This window comes from Lissotriton vulgaris, chromosome 9 (genome assembly GCF_964263255.1).
Source record: "Lissotriton vulgaris chromosome 9, aLisVul1.2, whole genome shotgun sequence".
NCBI classification, from domain to species: Eukaryota; Metazoa; Chordata; class Amphibia; order Caudata; family Salamandridae; genus Lissotriton; species Lissotriton vulgaris.
This window is the reverse complement of record NC_141697.1, coordinates 1,233,874,292-1,233,891,925: the sequence shown is the minus strand read 5'-3', so window position 1 is coordinate 1,233,891,925 and position 17,634 is coordinate 1,233,874,292. Positions and strand designations below refer to the sequence as shown.

General features: G+C 42.9%; 1 protein-coding gene across 1 annotated transcript in view; it reads left to right on the top strand.

Annotated features, from left to right (window-relative positions):
- The window catches only part of CPNE9 (copine family member 9), a 952,981-nt gene that overhangs the window by 595,515 nt on the left and 339,832 nt on the right, over positions 1-17,634 (top strand). Inside the window, exon 7 of the mRNA XM_086939381.1 lies at positions 15,995-16,071. Within this exon, the coding sequence (XP_086795507.1) occupies positions 15,995-16,071 (77 nt within the window). The remainder of the gene's footprint in view (positions 1-15,994; positions 16,072-17,634) is intronic.

The window sequence follows — 17,634 nt, the reverse complement described above, 5'->3', positions numbered from 1 at the left end:
AGGCTGCAGTACCACCGACCATCAATAGGAGTCCCTCGCAGTTTTTTATAAGAAGCCAACAGGCTGCAGTACCACTGATTGTCAATAGATGTCCTCACAGTATTTACATATAGAGATAATTCTGCTATTTTACAAAATTATAATTATCAATATCAATGACATGAATGCTTATGTATAGGCTTATGTTGTTTCAGATGCAATCCTGTGACACCCTAAACAATTATACAAATATTGTGGGTACGTGAAAGCAGTATTGTGTGATAATTTGATACTTTTATGGACCGTGACTACACATCTTGATCCTATAACAACACAACTGAAGCCCTGAAAGGCACATTTGTAGAATTAGTTAGCACCTTGTGTACATATGACGGTATTTGGGTTCTGTTAGTCTTTAATGCCTTATTACCATTTTTGAGTCAAACAATCATCCATTGATGGACCTGCAGCCTGCAGCTGCCTGCATGATATTCCTCTAAGTGCACACATAAGAAATGGTTCTGTAAGATCAGCGTTCAAATATATTTCACTATCTGGGAGCCCAGAATGCAGGTTCTAGAAATTGGCAAGAATGGTCGCTACATCTTTCACATAGGCACATAGAGAATAAAGGACTATTTTAGAGACGATATATAGTCATAATAAAACCAAATACATCAAGAAAACATCATGGCTTTGAACACATTTTAAACTATTGGTTTATACAATTAGTTAGTATACAGTTGGCAATCTGTCCATGCTTCAATTACCAGCACCTGGGGCTGTTTATTCCCAAATAGAATCTTCTGCTGACAGCCTGCATGAATAGTACAGATACATGGCGTCGTCAATGTTTCGACCCAAAATGTCAGCGATGGAGTATATGTATGGCGAAGACTAGCCTGTCCGCCAGGTTTGCATGCAGGCGGACCTCAGGTTTACTCACGCCATGGACTACTCCGTCTCTGCCATGGTTAACCACTTCTACGAAGTAAGGGCCGTCAAAGCCAGACCTCTAATTCCACCCACCTAATTTAAATGGGTGGAAGGAAAACCCTGGCGGTAAGGGGCAGTAATATATGCTAAATATTCCCCTTGCTATAGGACAGGACTCCAGTGGCAAGGTGAGCATTTTCATTTTTATTTTCAAAAGAAAATCCCACTTTGGTATTTTCTTTTAAAAGCAAAAAAAAGAAAACAGTTTTGTGCACAGCTCTGTCATGTTGATGAAGCCATGCACCATACTGTAACTGGTATTGACAGGAACCGCCGTGATAGCGGTTCCTACAAATGCTTTAGAAGTGGCGGCCACCTTGGTGGTCATTTCTAAATGTGGCGGGTGACATCTCCATCACAGCAACGGAGCAAGTTACTCCCTCTCCCTGACAGAGAAACGGGCAGCCTGCTAAAAACGAAATCAGGCCCGGTATCAAGTATACGCACATGCGTGTGACCTATAACAATAAGAAGCATAAACAAGCATTTGCAATGCAACAGGTCTCACATTTACACGAGTTTAAGCTATTGGCATTGTAAATGACAATGCCTTTTATTTATGTTTCATAAACCAAAAGATCAATAAAAACCATTGTCATTTACCATGCCAATAGCTGAAACTCGCATAAATGCGAGACCTGTTGCATTGCAAATGCTTGTTTGTCTGGGTATTGCTTTTTCAATCTAGTTCTCAAATTCAAGCCACAAAATTATCCTTTCTACCCTCACTCTTCTGTTAGAATAAAGGTTGAAAGTTACCAAACAAAGCTGTGGCTCTCACAGAGCTTCAAACCAGACATCATTTTCAAAGACCCTTTAGCTGGAAAGTCTAGAAAAATCTCAGGGATTGTTAGCATGAGTAATAGTCCTAAAGCGTTCCAAATTCCATCATATGGAGACCCTTTCTTGTGTTTGATGCATATTAAACCCATGTGCTCATTTAGCAACTACTAGAATTTTTGTTCACTGTTTAGTTACCCATGGATTAAAGAGTGTTACTTCCACAACGTTAAACCCTTTGTGCTAATTGCCTCAGTACAACCATCTCCCTAGTACCTATGCTCAAGTTAGGCACACATCTTCCATCCACTTTTAGAAGGTTTTTGGATAGACGCCTGCATCACGCCCCAAGAAGCCGTTTCAACCTTACTGTAGCACCTGTTCAAATTGTTGAGGAGGGGTCAGACCAAAATAGCAAGGGACAGGATAGGATTGGGGGCGGTGTTTGGTTCTTCATGATGAGTAACACAGGTTCTTACTGGCAGGACTAGGCACCTCCACAGAAGATTACAAGTGCGCATGCAAGTGCCTGTGAGTGTGTGAAGGTGCCCGTTGTGTGTGACGGATGTATGATGTTACAATGCAATCATTTAGATTGCAGTACTTTGCATTGCTGTTTTTACAACGCAAGTCGTTACAACGACTTGCCCTGTAGGACGCTGGACTTAGGAATAGTATGATTTACTATTCCAACTCCAGCCTACGTACAGTAGGGAAGGTGTGGCAATAGTAAATCACACTATTCCTTAGTCTAGAGCGCCCTCCAGTGCAAGTCGTGGTAACGACTTGCGTTGTAAAAACAGCGATGTAAATGTATTGCAGTGTTTTGACCGCGTTGTTAAGGTCGGTTCCAGTGTGTGACCAGACCTAAAATAGCAGGGACAAGATAGGACTTGTAACTATGTATGATTCTTATTAACTGATTAGTAGAAGTGCTTGTGGCAGGACAGAGCACATCCACAGAACAGTACCATACATTGAGCATGTGTGCATGTTCGTGCGTGTTTGGGCGTGCGTGCATGTGAACATAGGAGGGACCAGAACCAAAATAGCAGCAGGCAGGATAGGACTGGGATCAATGTTTGTTTTTTAATTAATGGATCAGCCAAAGTTCTTACTTGCAGGGCTGAGCATTTTGGAAGATTATTAGTGTGCATGCATGCGCCTGTGAGTGTGTGAAGGTGCCTGTTGTGTGTGACCAGACCTAAAATAGCAGACACAAGATAGGACTTGTAACTTTGTATGATTCCTAATAACGGATTAGTAGAAGTGCTTGTGGCAGGATAAAGCGCATCCGCAGAACTTTGCGGTACTTCGAGCTTGTGTGCGTGTGCATGCGCGTGTGTTTGTTTGCCCGCGCATGTATGTGCGCATAGGAGGGACTGGAACCAAAATAGCAGTGGGCAGGATAGGACTGGGAGCTACGTTTTTTTTTTATAATGGATCAGCCTAGGTTCCCGTTGGTGGGACCAGGTGCTTCTACAGAGCGCTGCATGAGTGACCCAGGGCTGTAATAAGGGATCTGCGCAACAAGTCGGGATTAAAGCTCCTCAAGCTGACTGCTGTCCTAGTTCTGCTACCGCGAAGGAGCGTTGCCAGGCAATGCAGATGCTTTGGCAGGATGTCTGCACGCGCCGCACATTCTGTATTGTGACGGGCTTTCGGCGTCATGAGCTCCGTTTACACAACCCAAAATAACAAGCTGTCTCCGCGTGCACATCTTCTGTCCATGCAGGCACAGCGAGCAGGGAGGGACAGGAGATGTGCATGCGTACACATGACTCCTACAGGACAGGAGATGTGCATATGCACACATGACCCGTACGCGTGCACATCTCCTGTCCGTATGCGTGCACATTTCCTGTCCCCCTTCTGCCAAAAAAACGACGACAATAGATCTCGCCAAGGTGACCAGCGCATGTGCTGACTTGCTAGGCGAGACCTAAAACGGAGTGAAATAGGCAATAAAACATTGTGTTTATACTTGATATGACATAGAAGAAAGACCCCTTTACAGGGTGATATTTGTGGAGTGGTATACTCATAAGCACATTATGATAAAACACACTTCAGCAGTGGAGTGCATTCCAGTTGATGTATAATACAAACATGGTCCATAGTTAATATAATAGAGCTAGCCGCCGTGGAAAGGCACCCTCTGGCTACTACTCTCCGCATATTTATTAAGGCCACTGTTAACAGTGTCCAAGGCATGTGTCGAATTGCCTTCCTTATAGTTCAGAGTGGCATTGACACCTCCCCTCCGTCTCCCATTATTCTGTGTGACTTTGTTAAGAATAGGCCGTGTCATGTCACAAGACTGATGTTTGGTTCCTAAAAGGTTCCACCAGTGGTGTTCCCTGTGTTTCACAAGGGCACAAGATTGCAATGTTGTAATATTCTGTTTTTTACCCTTTGTCTGGTTTGTCCGACATAAACCATATCTCTGGGGCACCTCACTTTATGAATCATATCAGTGCTGTTGCAATTTGTGAATTCCTTCAGAATGAACTTTCTGCCTTTATGTGTGAATTCCTTTACATCTCCTGTTCGGTCACAATCTTTACAACTGCCGCATTTAAAATGACGCAAAATGTGGGCAGGTTTAGGTAAGAACTATTTTAGGCTGATCTGGAGGTGGTGACCGCACTCTCTCCACCGAGTCCTAGATATTCCTCCCCCCCTGAAAGCAAACAGTGTTTTTCTGATTTTCCTAACTCATCCTGATTTGGGGTCCAAACATGGTTGCTCACTCCCCTAATCTCATTACTATGAGTGTTAAATGTGGTAACACAAGCTCATCTGTTGGTATTGATAGACCTTTCCCTGGGCTCCAAAAGACACTCCCTGAGGCAATACCAGACCCTTCTGTTTCCTCAGTCATCAAAAAGTCAGATTCCTTCAAATACTCTACCCTAAAATCACAGATCCTGTGAATACACTGAAACTGCCCAAGGGGCCGAGTATCTCTTAAGCTTCTTAGATGGTGGCTGGAGTATCGTAAAAGTCTGTTTCTTCCAGTGGACTTTCGGTACGTGGTCATACACATCTCATTGTCTCTGCGACTGATTGTGATATACAAGGAATGCATCTCCTCTCTGTGATGAGTCATCCTGAACTGCATGTCCCCACATCTATTATTCAATAATTGAATTTTTCATCACCCGACCATATGAATAAAACATTGTCTATATACCTTCTCCAAAGAACGATGTTGAACGAGAAAAAGTTGGACTCAAGGTATTTATGTGTTTCTTCATACTAATCCATGAATAAATCTGCTCGATCAGGGGCAAAGTCATCCTCCATCGCTACGGCTTTAGACTGTTAATAAAAGGTATTCAGGAAACTGAAGACATTCTTAGTTAAGGCAATTTCGAGAAGTGTTTCAATGAAATCGGTGAGTACATTTTCTCTCTGTTTTCCATAACTGTCCTAATGGCCTTAAGAGCTTCTCTCTGCGGAATATTGGTGTAGAGTGACGTAACATCCATAGGGCCATATTCACAGAACTAACTTAAGACAAAATCCTAAACTTACTACCATTTTGGTATTCACAGAAGGCACTTACTCATTTTGGTATTCACGGAAGGCACTTACTCATTTTGGTATTCACAGAAGTTAGGAGTCCTAACTTTAGGACTCCTAAATGCCATCTGTGAATACCGAAAGTGTTAAAGTTAGGATTTTTCTCAGTTTAGGAGTCCTACAGTTAGGACTCCTAACTTCTGTGAATACCGAAATGAGTAAGTACCTTCTGTGAATACCAAAATGAGTAAGTGCCTTCTGTGAATGGTAGTAAGTTTAGGATTTTGTCTTAAATTAGTTCTGTAAATTGGGCCCTAAGTAACTAAGATGTGGTTCTGTGGCACATAAGGGTGCCCTTCTATCAGTCTAATAATATCCATCGTGTCTCTTACTTATGCCCTCGTCTGTGCAACAAAATGTTTTATGAACACATGAATGTATTTACACAAATGTTCCAATAGTGAATCACACCCAGAGACTAGAGGGTATCCTGATGTTTTTTCCAGATGTTTGTGTATTTTTGGCAATGTGTAATGGTCAGTATGCGTGGAAACTTCCTCTTCAAAAATGCAAACTCATGTAGGCAATCATAACCTTTAGAAAAACCAATGTCATTGATGGATTTAATGAGGCTGCTCACCTCGTGAGTGGGATTGTTCCCAGCTCCGGTTTATTGTACATCTACATTCAGTTGCATCAAGGTCACTTGTTTGTAATTCTCAACATCCCGTATCAACCTAGCCTCTCCCCTGTCAGCCAGCTTGATAACTATCGCCGTATTATTTCTGATGGAATCAAAGGCCAGCGTCTCCTCCTTTTTAATGTTGTACTTAACATATTTACTTTCTGCTTACTAGTATAGTCGGTCTCTCTGGACTACCTGCTCGGAAGCTAAAACCTTGTGTGACATCAAATGTGATGGAGGAGTAAAGGAAGAGTGACGTCTGAGACCAGAGCACCCTCTCTGGCTTCAAGGGGGTCTTGTTGCAGTCTGATCTTCATGAAAAACTGATGAAGTTCCATAATGGTGTTGACTTTATTGAGGATGGTGGTAGGGACAAAGTAAAGGTCTTTAGTCAGTACTTGTAACTCTGAAGGACTTGGATCAATATAGTGACATTTACGACGCGACCAATTGGAACCTTTGAATACGTGCACCCATGAGTTGAGGTGTATGTTCCTCGTGTATAGTTTCATATTGGCATTCAATACACAGAGCAGTAATACAATATTCATATTTTAATCCTTACGGTGTTACCATTTGTTGTCCTGATGAAGACCCCTGCTGATGTTTTTGTTTCACATTGAATATATGGGGTTGAAACACAGACAATTAATTGTATCCGTACCGTTCAAACAGGCTGTCACCACTAGAAGATTGTATTGGTGAATAAACAGCCCCAAGTGCTGTTAGCGGAACAATCGACAGATGCCAACATTTTTCTAACTAATTGTATACACCAATTGTTAAATCATGTACACTTCCTTGCACGAGAACTCTAAACAGAGCACCCTTCCCAGATTCTTTCACAACCAGGACGTTTCCTTAATGTATTTAGTTTTGTTAAGACTAGATGGCTTTTCTAAAGTTGTGTTTTTTGTCTATGATTATTTGTGAAAGGTGACGCTGCCCTTATTGCTGATTGGTAGGATCTGCTATCTTAACTCCCATGAAGTGAAATATATTTGAAAGCTGATCCGGCGGAAGCATTCCTCATATGCCTACTATAATTAACCCGGGTTATGAGGAACACAGGGTGACCCCCTACTGAGCTGCACATGATATTACCACAGGGACATCTGTGCAGCCCCTACTGGGTGTGATAACTGCAAGGACATGATTCCACCCTAGCATCTTCTGGTTACAGCATCTCTTGCAGGGGCATCCCCTGGTCATGGGCATGGACTTCACCCATTTCCTGTGCCCGACTGTCTTGCCCTCAGGTCCTGAGGGGCATTGCCTTCAAACAACCCATTAGCCTTCATACTGACCAAGGGAAATCCAACTTTTTAGACCCCTTTATAACTTGAACAATCCATAAGCAGATTGTTGCCATAAAACATAGGCGGACTTAGTTTGTTATTGAATTGTTTACGCAAATTTGCTATTTCACACCTAAGTTATAAGTAATCAAAAACACATATATATATTTCTATGACTGCAGGCAGTGCCAGTATGTACCAGTACTAACTGGGACTCCTCGGAGGATGTAGAGAGAGGTCAGACCCAGTGTGCAAACCTTGGCGGTACAGCTTTAACCTTCTGATGGAACTCATTCGAACAACCCAAACCAGTACACGCGTGGCTTTGGGCCAACTTCCTTCAGCCATTGTGCTAAGAAGGTGTCAATCATATCTTGGGTCGGGTCTGAGGTGTATTTCCCTTTTAATGTTCATAATGGTGGTTTCTGATTGGGTGTTACACGCATTAGCCCACCCTTAGCGACAGAGCTTCCGCTGCCAAGAATGAGGTCTATTGTTCTCAGTCAGACAACGCGGGACTATTTGGTTCAAAGCAGAAGCCATCTTGATGAAACGACCTGCCCACACAAACAGCAACACATTCCAAGTTTAATTCAAATAAGCATGAAAATGAACGATAATATTTGCGTATTGCTATTTTTTTTTACAAAACCATTTGTGTTTTGAGTAAAAATATGCTGCATAAAATACAAAACAAAAACGATTTTAATACAAGTCACATTTCATAAGTATTAAGGTGCTTTCACGTAAATTTCTAGAACATAATTAAATTAAGCGGGTGCTTTTTCTGCTGCTTGTGTTTGTTTTATTGGCAAATGCAGCAGTTCTGTGACGGCTTCCATGGGCGCGGTCCTTATCAGTACCTCGCTTGCTGCCGGCAGTGGGCGCTACCATAAGAGCTCTCCAGCCACCAATTGCCCAGCCAGCTTGGAACTTCATACCCCCACTACACAACCTGGAGACACCGATATCCCCGCAAACATAGCTAGTGACGAGAGCAGCCAATGAGGCTGAGAACTTTTTCTAGTTTCTGGAGATAGCCGTGGTTCATACTATGAGTATGGGGACTACTTGCCCACAAATTGCTTTTCACAACCTCATGCTTCTGTGTCTTGAAGGTGACTTTTGCAGACAAGTTCAATATCTGGTACATTATATTGTTTTTCAATCACGTAGATTAGTGGAATTATATTCCAAATCCGATTTACAAACCAAACTGTCATTCAACTATACGTATTTTTTGTGTTACTTTTTGAGGATATTTCAAATTTCTCAGGCCAGACTTAAGCTTCATAAATACATAAGTAAAAAAGGACTTGCTTCTGTCTTTGTGTCAAGCTTGGTGCTCTTCCATCAGCGCCTTGTGAAGAGTTGACGATACTCTGCTATAACATTATCGAACTACGACCAGCCTGCATCAAAGGAGTGTACACGTATTTTTTAGTGTGAAAATATTGTGCAAATTTGTCAAATGGGGCCAACGTTATAAACAATCAAAAAACAGTTTGTTGGGGCTGTGAAAGTGCATCAATACTGTAGTCACTATCACTCCCGATACTGAATTAGGGAACAATCAATCCTTACCAATCAAACATCGAATAACATGTAAATCACAGTTTTCATCTATATATGTTCGAATACGAATGTGGTCTCAAGTATATCGGAAGTACTATTCAGAAAACGAATTTTAGAACATCACAAGAACCTTCCGAATCTACATTGGGTATTTAAGAACATTGCGTTCAGTTTAATCTGGGAGAACCCGATTGTGAGGTATGGAAGAATCATGACTGCTATCAGAAAGCTGGGAAGAAAGATGAAAGGTGAGAGTGCCGCCCCTAGAGTAACTCCTCCTAATGAAATTAAAACTCTTAATAATAAGATAAATGGGTTGATTAGATGGCAACTTATAGACCCATGGCCATCAAGACAAAAAGAGATATACAGATTAAAACAGGCCCGGAAAAGGAAAATAGCTGCAGTTCGCAGGGCCTCTGAAGACGAAAAATGGGTTAACCTTCGGGAAGTGGCAGCCTCGGGGGACACTAGAAAGTACTGGGCATTGATTGCCAAATACTGTGACAGTAGAGTAAAATCCCAGCCCATGTTGATCTCTGAATCTGAATGGTTTACTTATATATCCCTATTGTCCGCCCCCAATCCTACAGATGTTGGGGTTGAGGGGTTTAATGGGATTGCATCATCCGTAGAAGAGGTAGAAGCACCTGTAATGAGCGAACGTGAGGGATACATTAAGGAGGCGAGATACTCCGGGGCAATGGGGCCGGATGATGTCCCTGTAGCGATAATAAAAAAAGACAGCGGCGATTGGGCAAAGATGTTGCATCCCCTGTTCATCCATTGTTATAAGTTCGGGGATATCCCTAATTCCTGGAAGGGCAGTATAATAGTACCTCTATATAAAAAAGGCCCTAAAAACTCACCTGCAAGCTATAGGCAAATCTCCCATTTGGACGCAACAGGAAAACTGTTTGCAAAAAGCATCCTTGTCCACTTGCAAGAGTGGGTATTCGGTAGTAACTTGATTCCCCTTGAACAGTCTGGTTTTCGGAAGAATAGTGGCACCCTAGACAACATCTCTGTCTTGCAAACCTTAATTGATAAATATCCTGCGGGCGGAGGATACCACTGTATACAGCATTCATTGACTTCTCCACAGCGTTTGATAGGGTAGACCGGGGGACGCTGTGGAGGAAATTGATAAGAATGGGGATCCCAGGGAATTTGTTAAGAGTAATAATTGCTCTCCACTCCTCTACGTGGACTCAAGTTCTGTTGGGGGGGACTCAAGGCCTATCAAAGAAAATCACTACCCACAATGGGCTGAAGCAGGGGTGCCTCTTGGCCCCTTTACTCTTCTCAATCTACATAAATGACCTCCCTAGCCGGGTAGGGGAGAGTAAAGCGGACCCTCCACAAGTGGATGATCTAAAATTAAGTTGTTTACTGTATGCTGACAATGCAATCATCATGGACCTAACTCCAATTGGGTTGCAAAGACGTTTGACGAAGCTGGTTAGGTACACTAAAGAATATTTTTCTAAAATAAACACTTCTAAGAGTAAGGTGATGATTTTTAGTCAGAAAGGCTGTAAGGTTAGACCAAATCTGAAATGGTATTTGGGAGATGAAAATATGGAAATAGTGACATTTTATCCTTATTTAGGAATTTTTTTTACTAATAGGTGCTCTGCCCTCAGACATTTAGATCACTGCAAAAGTAAAGCTATTTCACAAGCATCGCCAATTAACCGCTTGTATAAGCAATGTGGGAAAAGACACTTCTCACATACTATTGCAATGTACAAAATAAAGATTCCGCCGACCTTGAATTATGCTAGTGAAACAATTGACGAATGTGAGTGGGCTAAGTTCGACAAAGTGGAAGGCAAAATCTGGCGTCAAATATGTAACCTGAGTCACGCCGCATTAATTGCGGCTCTTAGGCTCGAATTTGGCCTCCTCTCAACATATGTTTTGTCATTGGCAGGGTCTTTAAGGTGGTGTAATGCTTTGATAAATGGTCAAGAAAATCTATTAAGGCTAGCTCTGCACAAGGAAATTTTTGATAATTTATTGTGTAAAAGTGTAATTTTTAGAAACTATTTAAAAGCTTTAAGTACCTTTGGTTTGGACATAACAGGGGCAGCATGTTTAAACAAATTAGAATTAAAGCACTTAATTAAAAAAAAACATATATGTGATCTCACGAGAAAGAGATCTGGAAATATGCTGAGGGAATGGAAAACTGGATTGCTTAGCGGAGAGTTCAATTGTAAAAAATCCTCAGCCGTATGTTCTTTGGAACTTGAAACATGGTGTACGCAGAGTGATTTTACTCCTAAGAATGAATTTGTTGCCGCTGAGGATAGTAACAGGAGCTTGGGAGGGTATCCCCAAAAATGAAAGAATTTGTGATTTATGCAATGGAGGTATCCAAGATTTTAATCATGTTTTGATTGTGTGCCCAGCACTTAGTTCAATGCGACGCAAATTTCTAAGGCCTGGTTTTTTACATTATAATATTTCAACAGCAGATCAGGCACGCAACTTTCTTCTGCATCCCCCGTCAGAACAGATATGTGTTAAGATTTTCTGTTTTTTAAAGAATTTTTAAATGTATATTAGAAAGTCTAGAAGGGGAACAGTGGTTCATGTAGTACCTTGTATAACTTCCCTTGTCTTAGCACTTTTCAAGCACTTTAAGATTTTTAATACTTGCAACATCGTATAAGTATCATTGTTTAGTAGTGTGTTTTAACAATTTTGTTTGCTACTTAAATTTTTCGGTTATTTGTTCCGAGTTAATTCGGCTAAATTGTTGCTAGATAATCATCCTGAGTTCAGCCCTGGATTAGGGTGTCGATGCACTAGCACTTTATCTTGATATATTTGCACTTTTAGTATCATCTTGCATAAATCATCTGCTGTTAACACTGTTCTCTGTCCTCGACATAAGAAATATTTTAATTGCTTTTGTTAACTACTGCCTATATATTGGATAATAATTGCACAAATGTATATGATTTTAGTAATCTTGGGCTAAGCTAAAAGGGTTGATTCAGGTATTAGGCCTGGATTAGGATTATGGTTTCTTTACGTCTGCATATTGTAGATGGCATGTGCACTTTATACGGCACTTTATAAAAATCCTGCCGCTGCTTTCATTTAATATTTATCTCCCATAGATAAGATTTTAAGGGTGTAACTCTTCGTGCTTTTTAATACTGTTTTTTATGAATCATGTTTTATAGTAATGTTATGTGGAATTCCTTGGAATTCCAAATCATAAAAAAGTGAATTGAATTGAATTGAATTTTAGAACATATACGAGCAGTTCTGATGAGACTCACCAGCTTTGCCGTTGCCAAACATCAAATGAAACAACATGATAATACCAGGAAATGGATGGTGACAGAGTAAAGCGATTAAGGCAACCTGAATCTAGATACATAATTAAATTAAGAACAAAACCATCCATGGGATTGAACATTGAGGAAGAATTACCTGTACACTTATGGCCTTAGTATGACTGCGGCGGTCCTATGGTGGCAGTCCGACCACTGCCACACTGCAGCACCGTTCCCCTCATTACGAGTGTGGTAGTTTGAACGCCACTGGACCGCTGCTGCCACCTGGTTTCAAGGATCCGGAGGCAGTGGTCACATGCAGAATTCTGCTGGTGGTGTTACTGCGGAACCGCCAAGCATATTTCAAGTTAGCTCTCTGCCACCCTTTTCATGGCGGTGAGCATGCCATGAAAAGGGTGGCAGCGAGGCAACAAAAAACGCCCTAACAGGGGCCCCTTGTGCCTCTAGGACTGGGGGCATGCAGGGGGGGGGCACATGTTGTGCACCCTGTAAATTTGCACCGCAGTTACTGTCTGGTGCAGCATGCACCACATGATGCATGCAACACCATGCCGGAATGTGCTGTGGCAGTGTTACAGCGGTGCCTGTCTAAGGCTCTCCTCTGACCCTTAGACGAACACTGCCGGGACACCGCTGGAGCACTGCTCTTCGCCAAGGATTACTATTTTTATCCTGCAGGCGGTCTCACTCTGGGCTTGGTGGTCCTCCGGTGGAGCACTGGTGTGGCAGCCCACAGGAGGGCTGCCGAACTCAGAATAAGGTTCTTAGGATCGTGCCTGTTACTGCCATTGCCAGGATGTGCCTCTTAAGGAAATACAGTTACAAATGTTCATGTCAGATGTTCTAAAGTGATACTGCTGCTGCTGGTGAATGCTACATTGATGTGTTTTGATGCAGAACTGCAATGAATGTAGGTGACCACTGAGGCCTTGATTGATTCGTGAGATGGAGGCTGTGATATAAGCACATACATATATCATGGGAATGCTATTCTCGCACATGCCTCCTTCTCAAAATCAGTTAGTGAACTCAATCGTGATATAACTGTTTGCCCTGTACCGATATGTAAATCATGTCCCAGTAACGTTTTCAGGTCTCATCTAAACTGTTGCTGTGCGGGGTTTTTTATGCAGTAAAGAGCTTGGAGCCCTGCCATCACTTACCATTTGCAGTCTTGATTGTCAGTCATTATAGCTGACTCGTAATTGGCTATCATGCATATGACATCACTTCCTTTTACTGTTTTGGATTATGGACGAAGCACCAAGTGCTTTTGTTTCATTAGTGTCTTTCTGCTGCTGGTGCTTATTAGACCTGCTGCAGTCCAGGTGTGCAGGTACTGGGATGCATGCACACATGGCGCACATGTTGTGCCCCCGTGTGCATCCACATGGTATGAGACACAATGGGCTTTGCTTCCTCTCAGCCACACTTTTCATGGCGGTCACACCGCCATGAAAAGTGTGATGTTGAGGAAATTTGTAATACGCTTGGCGGGGTGCCAGCAGCCCTGCCCAGCATAATGCGCCTCAAGCCCACCGGGCCACCGCCAGGGATCTCTGTTGGTAGTTGCGATGGTCCGAGAGTGGTCAACCACCTTGGTCGTAATGGGGCAGTCGAAAGACTGCCCCCGCCGCGCCCCCACGAGTCTCGCAGTCCGTGGACCGCCAGACTCGTAATTAAACCCATAGACATGTCTTGCTTTTATGAGACATATGTAAAACCAATGAATACTTTCATTGGTGAAGAAACAAAGAATCGACCACAGTGTATATTGAACTGCACGCACCACCTTCCGCTGCTAGAGGTCTTTTATGCATGGAATGTTTATGTGGTTGAGTTGTGGGAAATGATATTTTTGCTGCTGAAGGTTGCCTTAAATTGCAAGCTTTACGCCTTCATGAAGTTGCTAAATCTACCAAGCTTGCGGAATTTAGCATGTGGACAATATCTCCCACAATAAGTTCTGCTGGAAGTTAGTCCCGCAAACACATTTTAGTCAGAGAATAAGATTTTTTTCTTATTTTTGTTCCTCCAAAATACAATATTTATTAGTTTTTTCATAACTATGCCAGTTTATTGAAAATAGCAAAATAGGTGAAATGTTTTTAATACATTCACAAAGTTGTTAACAGCACTGTTTTGTGCACCCCTAATTCAAACCCCCTTAAATTCCGTGTTTAATCATTATCCTGATGTTCTAATACATAGATAGATAGATAGATAGATAGATAGATAGATAGATAGATAGATAGATAGATAGATAGATAGATAGATAGATAGATAGATAGATCGATCGACCGACCGACCGACAGACAGACAGACAGACAGACAGACAGACAGACAGACAGACAGACAGACAGATAGACAGATAGATAGATAGATAGATAGATAGATAGATAGATAGATAGATAGATAGATAGATAGATAGATAGATAGATAGATAGATAGATAGATAGATAGATATTACCAACTTCTCGGTGCTGTGATGATGAAACTTTATTATTAAATCCTTTCTGTTATAGCAAGGAGGTTAAACATTAACATTTTGTATCTAGGACACTGATAGATCACATTTTGGAGTGGAGGGTCACGAGGGAATTATCTAGAAAGGCAGCTATCCTTTCCTGGCTAGTGAAATGCAACTTCCACTACCTGGGAACCAACAAGGTTGTGATTTGCAGACTCCAGCCGGCTCAAAATACTGCTGCCAGGCTGCAATTCTCACTTCCAAAGTGTTGTCCTGTCATTGGGCCCGATTCACAGAACTAACCTAAGACAAAATCCTAAACTTACAACCATTTTGGTATTCACAGAAGGCCCTTACTCATTTTGGTATTCACAGAAGGCACTTACTCATTTTGGTATTCACAGAAGGCCCTTACTCATTTCGGTATTCACAGAAGGCATTTAGGAGTCCTAAAGTTGGGAGTCCTAACTTTAGGACTCCTAAATCCCTTCTGTGAATAGCAAAATGAGTAAGTGCCTTCTGTGAATACCAAAATGCTAGTAAGTTTAGGATTTTGTAGTAGGTTAGTTCTGGGAAACGGGCCCTATGGTCTTATTTGCAAATTGCGTTGCCTCCCTGTTGAGAAGCGCATACATTTTAAATCCTTGTGCACCACTCATAAGATCTTTTTTTCCCAGAGGCCTCCTGTCCAATCTAGTGTCCCCGTACAGGCCCTCTCGGGCACTGCGTTAAGCTGACCGCTGTCTGGCCTCTGTTCCACGTGTCGGGAGAGTCCGAGCGGGAGGCCGTTCTTTCCGCGCTAAGGCCCCAACGCTTTGGAATGCGCTCCCTCTGTCCATTAGGAGTGTCCAGAACCACTGGACGTTCAGGAAAATCCTGAAGACCAGGTTGTTCTTGTGTTAGCCACTCCCTGCGGCACTTAGTGATGGGTCGCTTTTGGTACTGCGCTCCATTAGGACTAGTGTTGGGAAGGCCCATTCCTGGGGCAGCTACTGCTGTACAAATCCTTTAAGGTAACTGTATGAAGGGGTACATACATTTTAATGATTGTATATGCTTCAATAAATGTTTTATAGTGCAAATTTATACGATGAAATACAGATGTTATATTCATTGTGTTTGAGAGAAAATCTCTTGAAAGTTCTGAGTAAACAATTCCGATACAGTGATAATATTCATAAAGTTGTATTACAAGCTTGGAAGGTAACAGGGAGACGGTCTGAATGTCCTTTATCGGTCAAGGACCAGATGCTTCTCTTGACCTCGGCGGCCTGTCGTGAATGAGTTGTGCTCTTGTTTGTACTGTCGCGTCACGTGTTGTCAAGGTGCATTGTGGGTAATAACCTGTCTTCCTCTCTCTCCACAGGACTTCCTCGGACAGATGTTCTGCACGTTGGGGGAGGTGATTGGCTCCCACAGGAGTCGGCTGGAGAAGCCGCTCGGGTGAGTTTGCGCTCTCGATTGGGTGGGTGGCCTCGTGATGACCAGTAAGATGCCCGCGGGGGTTATCTCAATTGTTCTGTTGACCGTATTATCGTTGTGGTTTGTAGGAGATCCGTACTCTTCTTGGTGGTGTCACTTGTGAAGCTCACTGACTCCTGATATTGGTACAGGTGCGCTACATAAAAAGGGACAATATCTTAAAGCTGCTAGAAGCAGTCACTGATAAGCCCTTCTGGCAGGACTAAACGCGTGCATGTTGCCAACAACAGTTGAAAGTCCTCACTAGCAGGTTCGAATTGCCAAAATGTAAAGAAGGGTGAGATATTTAACACATCTGATAATTATCACATATGTTGACTCAAACTCAACTTGTAATTACACACAGGTCGGAAAAAAACCATCTGACTTGTCGTAAGGCCCAGTGTTTGGAGACGCAAGGCAGAGAGTATGTGTAAACCCGGGCAGTGTTTCTAGAGGAAGACAGAGAATTTGGATATAATTACGCATCACTCTTGTGATGCGAAATTACGCAATTACTATGACTTGAGAAAGAGTAATTTGGGGCGAAAATCCTACCACAGGAGCACAGTAACAATGAACTGCGAGCGAACGAGTGGCTGGTGGCTCCTGCTGTTAATGTCCTGTAGCATTTAGCGCTTTATTCTTATCGTAAAATGCATCCTCGGACTAGGCCTGGGTGGTAAATTCCGTTCCGCTCACGGAATTCAGGGCCGGACTGGGAACCACAACCAGCCCTGGAAAAGTGCTCGGCCGCCACCCCCCCCCCCCCACCCCCCCTCCCCTGGTGGGGTTGTGGGTGGCGCCGAGCTCTTTTGGTACAGGGCCAATTTTGCAGCTATGCTGCAAAAACGGCCCTGTAACAAAAACGCCCCCCATGGGTCCAAAACCGGCCCCCACCCATGCGGTGCACCAGGGGATTGCCCGGTGCCCGCTATGGCCAGACGGCCCTAGCAGAATTTGGGTAATTTTGCGTTCCGCTGAGAACGCGGAATTACCCAAAACTCTGCATTCCGTGGCTTTGCAGAATTTTTTGCTTGTTCACTTTCTCAAAATGCGTGTTTGCGAGATATTTCCGCCCGAGCACGCAAACAAAGATCGCGAGCAGGAAAAAAGCACCGCGAACAAGTAATTCCGTGTGTTCGCGGAATTTCTGCGTGTTCGCAGAGATTTTTTACCGTTTTGCGGAGCTTAGTGTAGGGCGACTACGCAAATTCCACCCACCCCTACCTCGGACCAATTTTGGAAAATAGCGCTAAATGCTGGATTTCGCTTTTTATACAATTGCGCATAACTACGAGTTACTTTGTGGTAATTATGAGTAAATATGAAATGGAGAATTACGCCAGGTACACCCAACCCTTGTGAGGATTGTAGGTAACCAGTGTGCAAGAACTCTGGAAATGTGCCTGGAGACTGACACGGCGCTTGGAGACTGTGGGTAGGCAGTGTGCACGTTTCCCCGGCAATGTGGCTGGAGACAGACAGTGCGAACAAACCCTGGTAGTGTCCCCAGAGGCAGGCACGGAGTGGGAGATTGGAGGT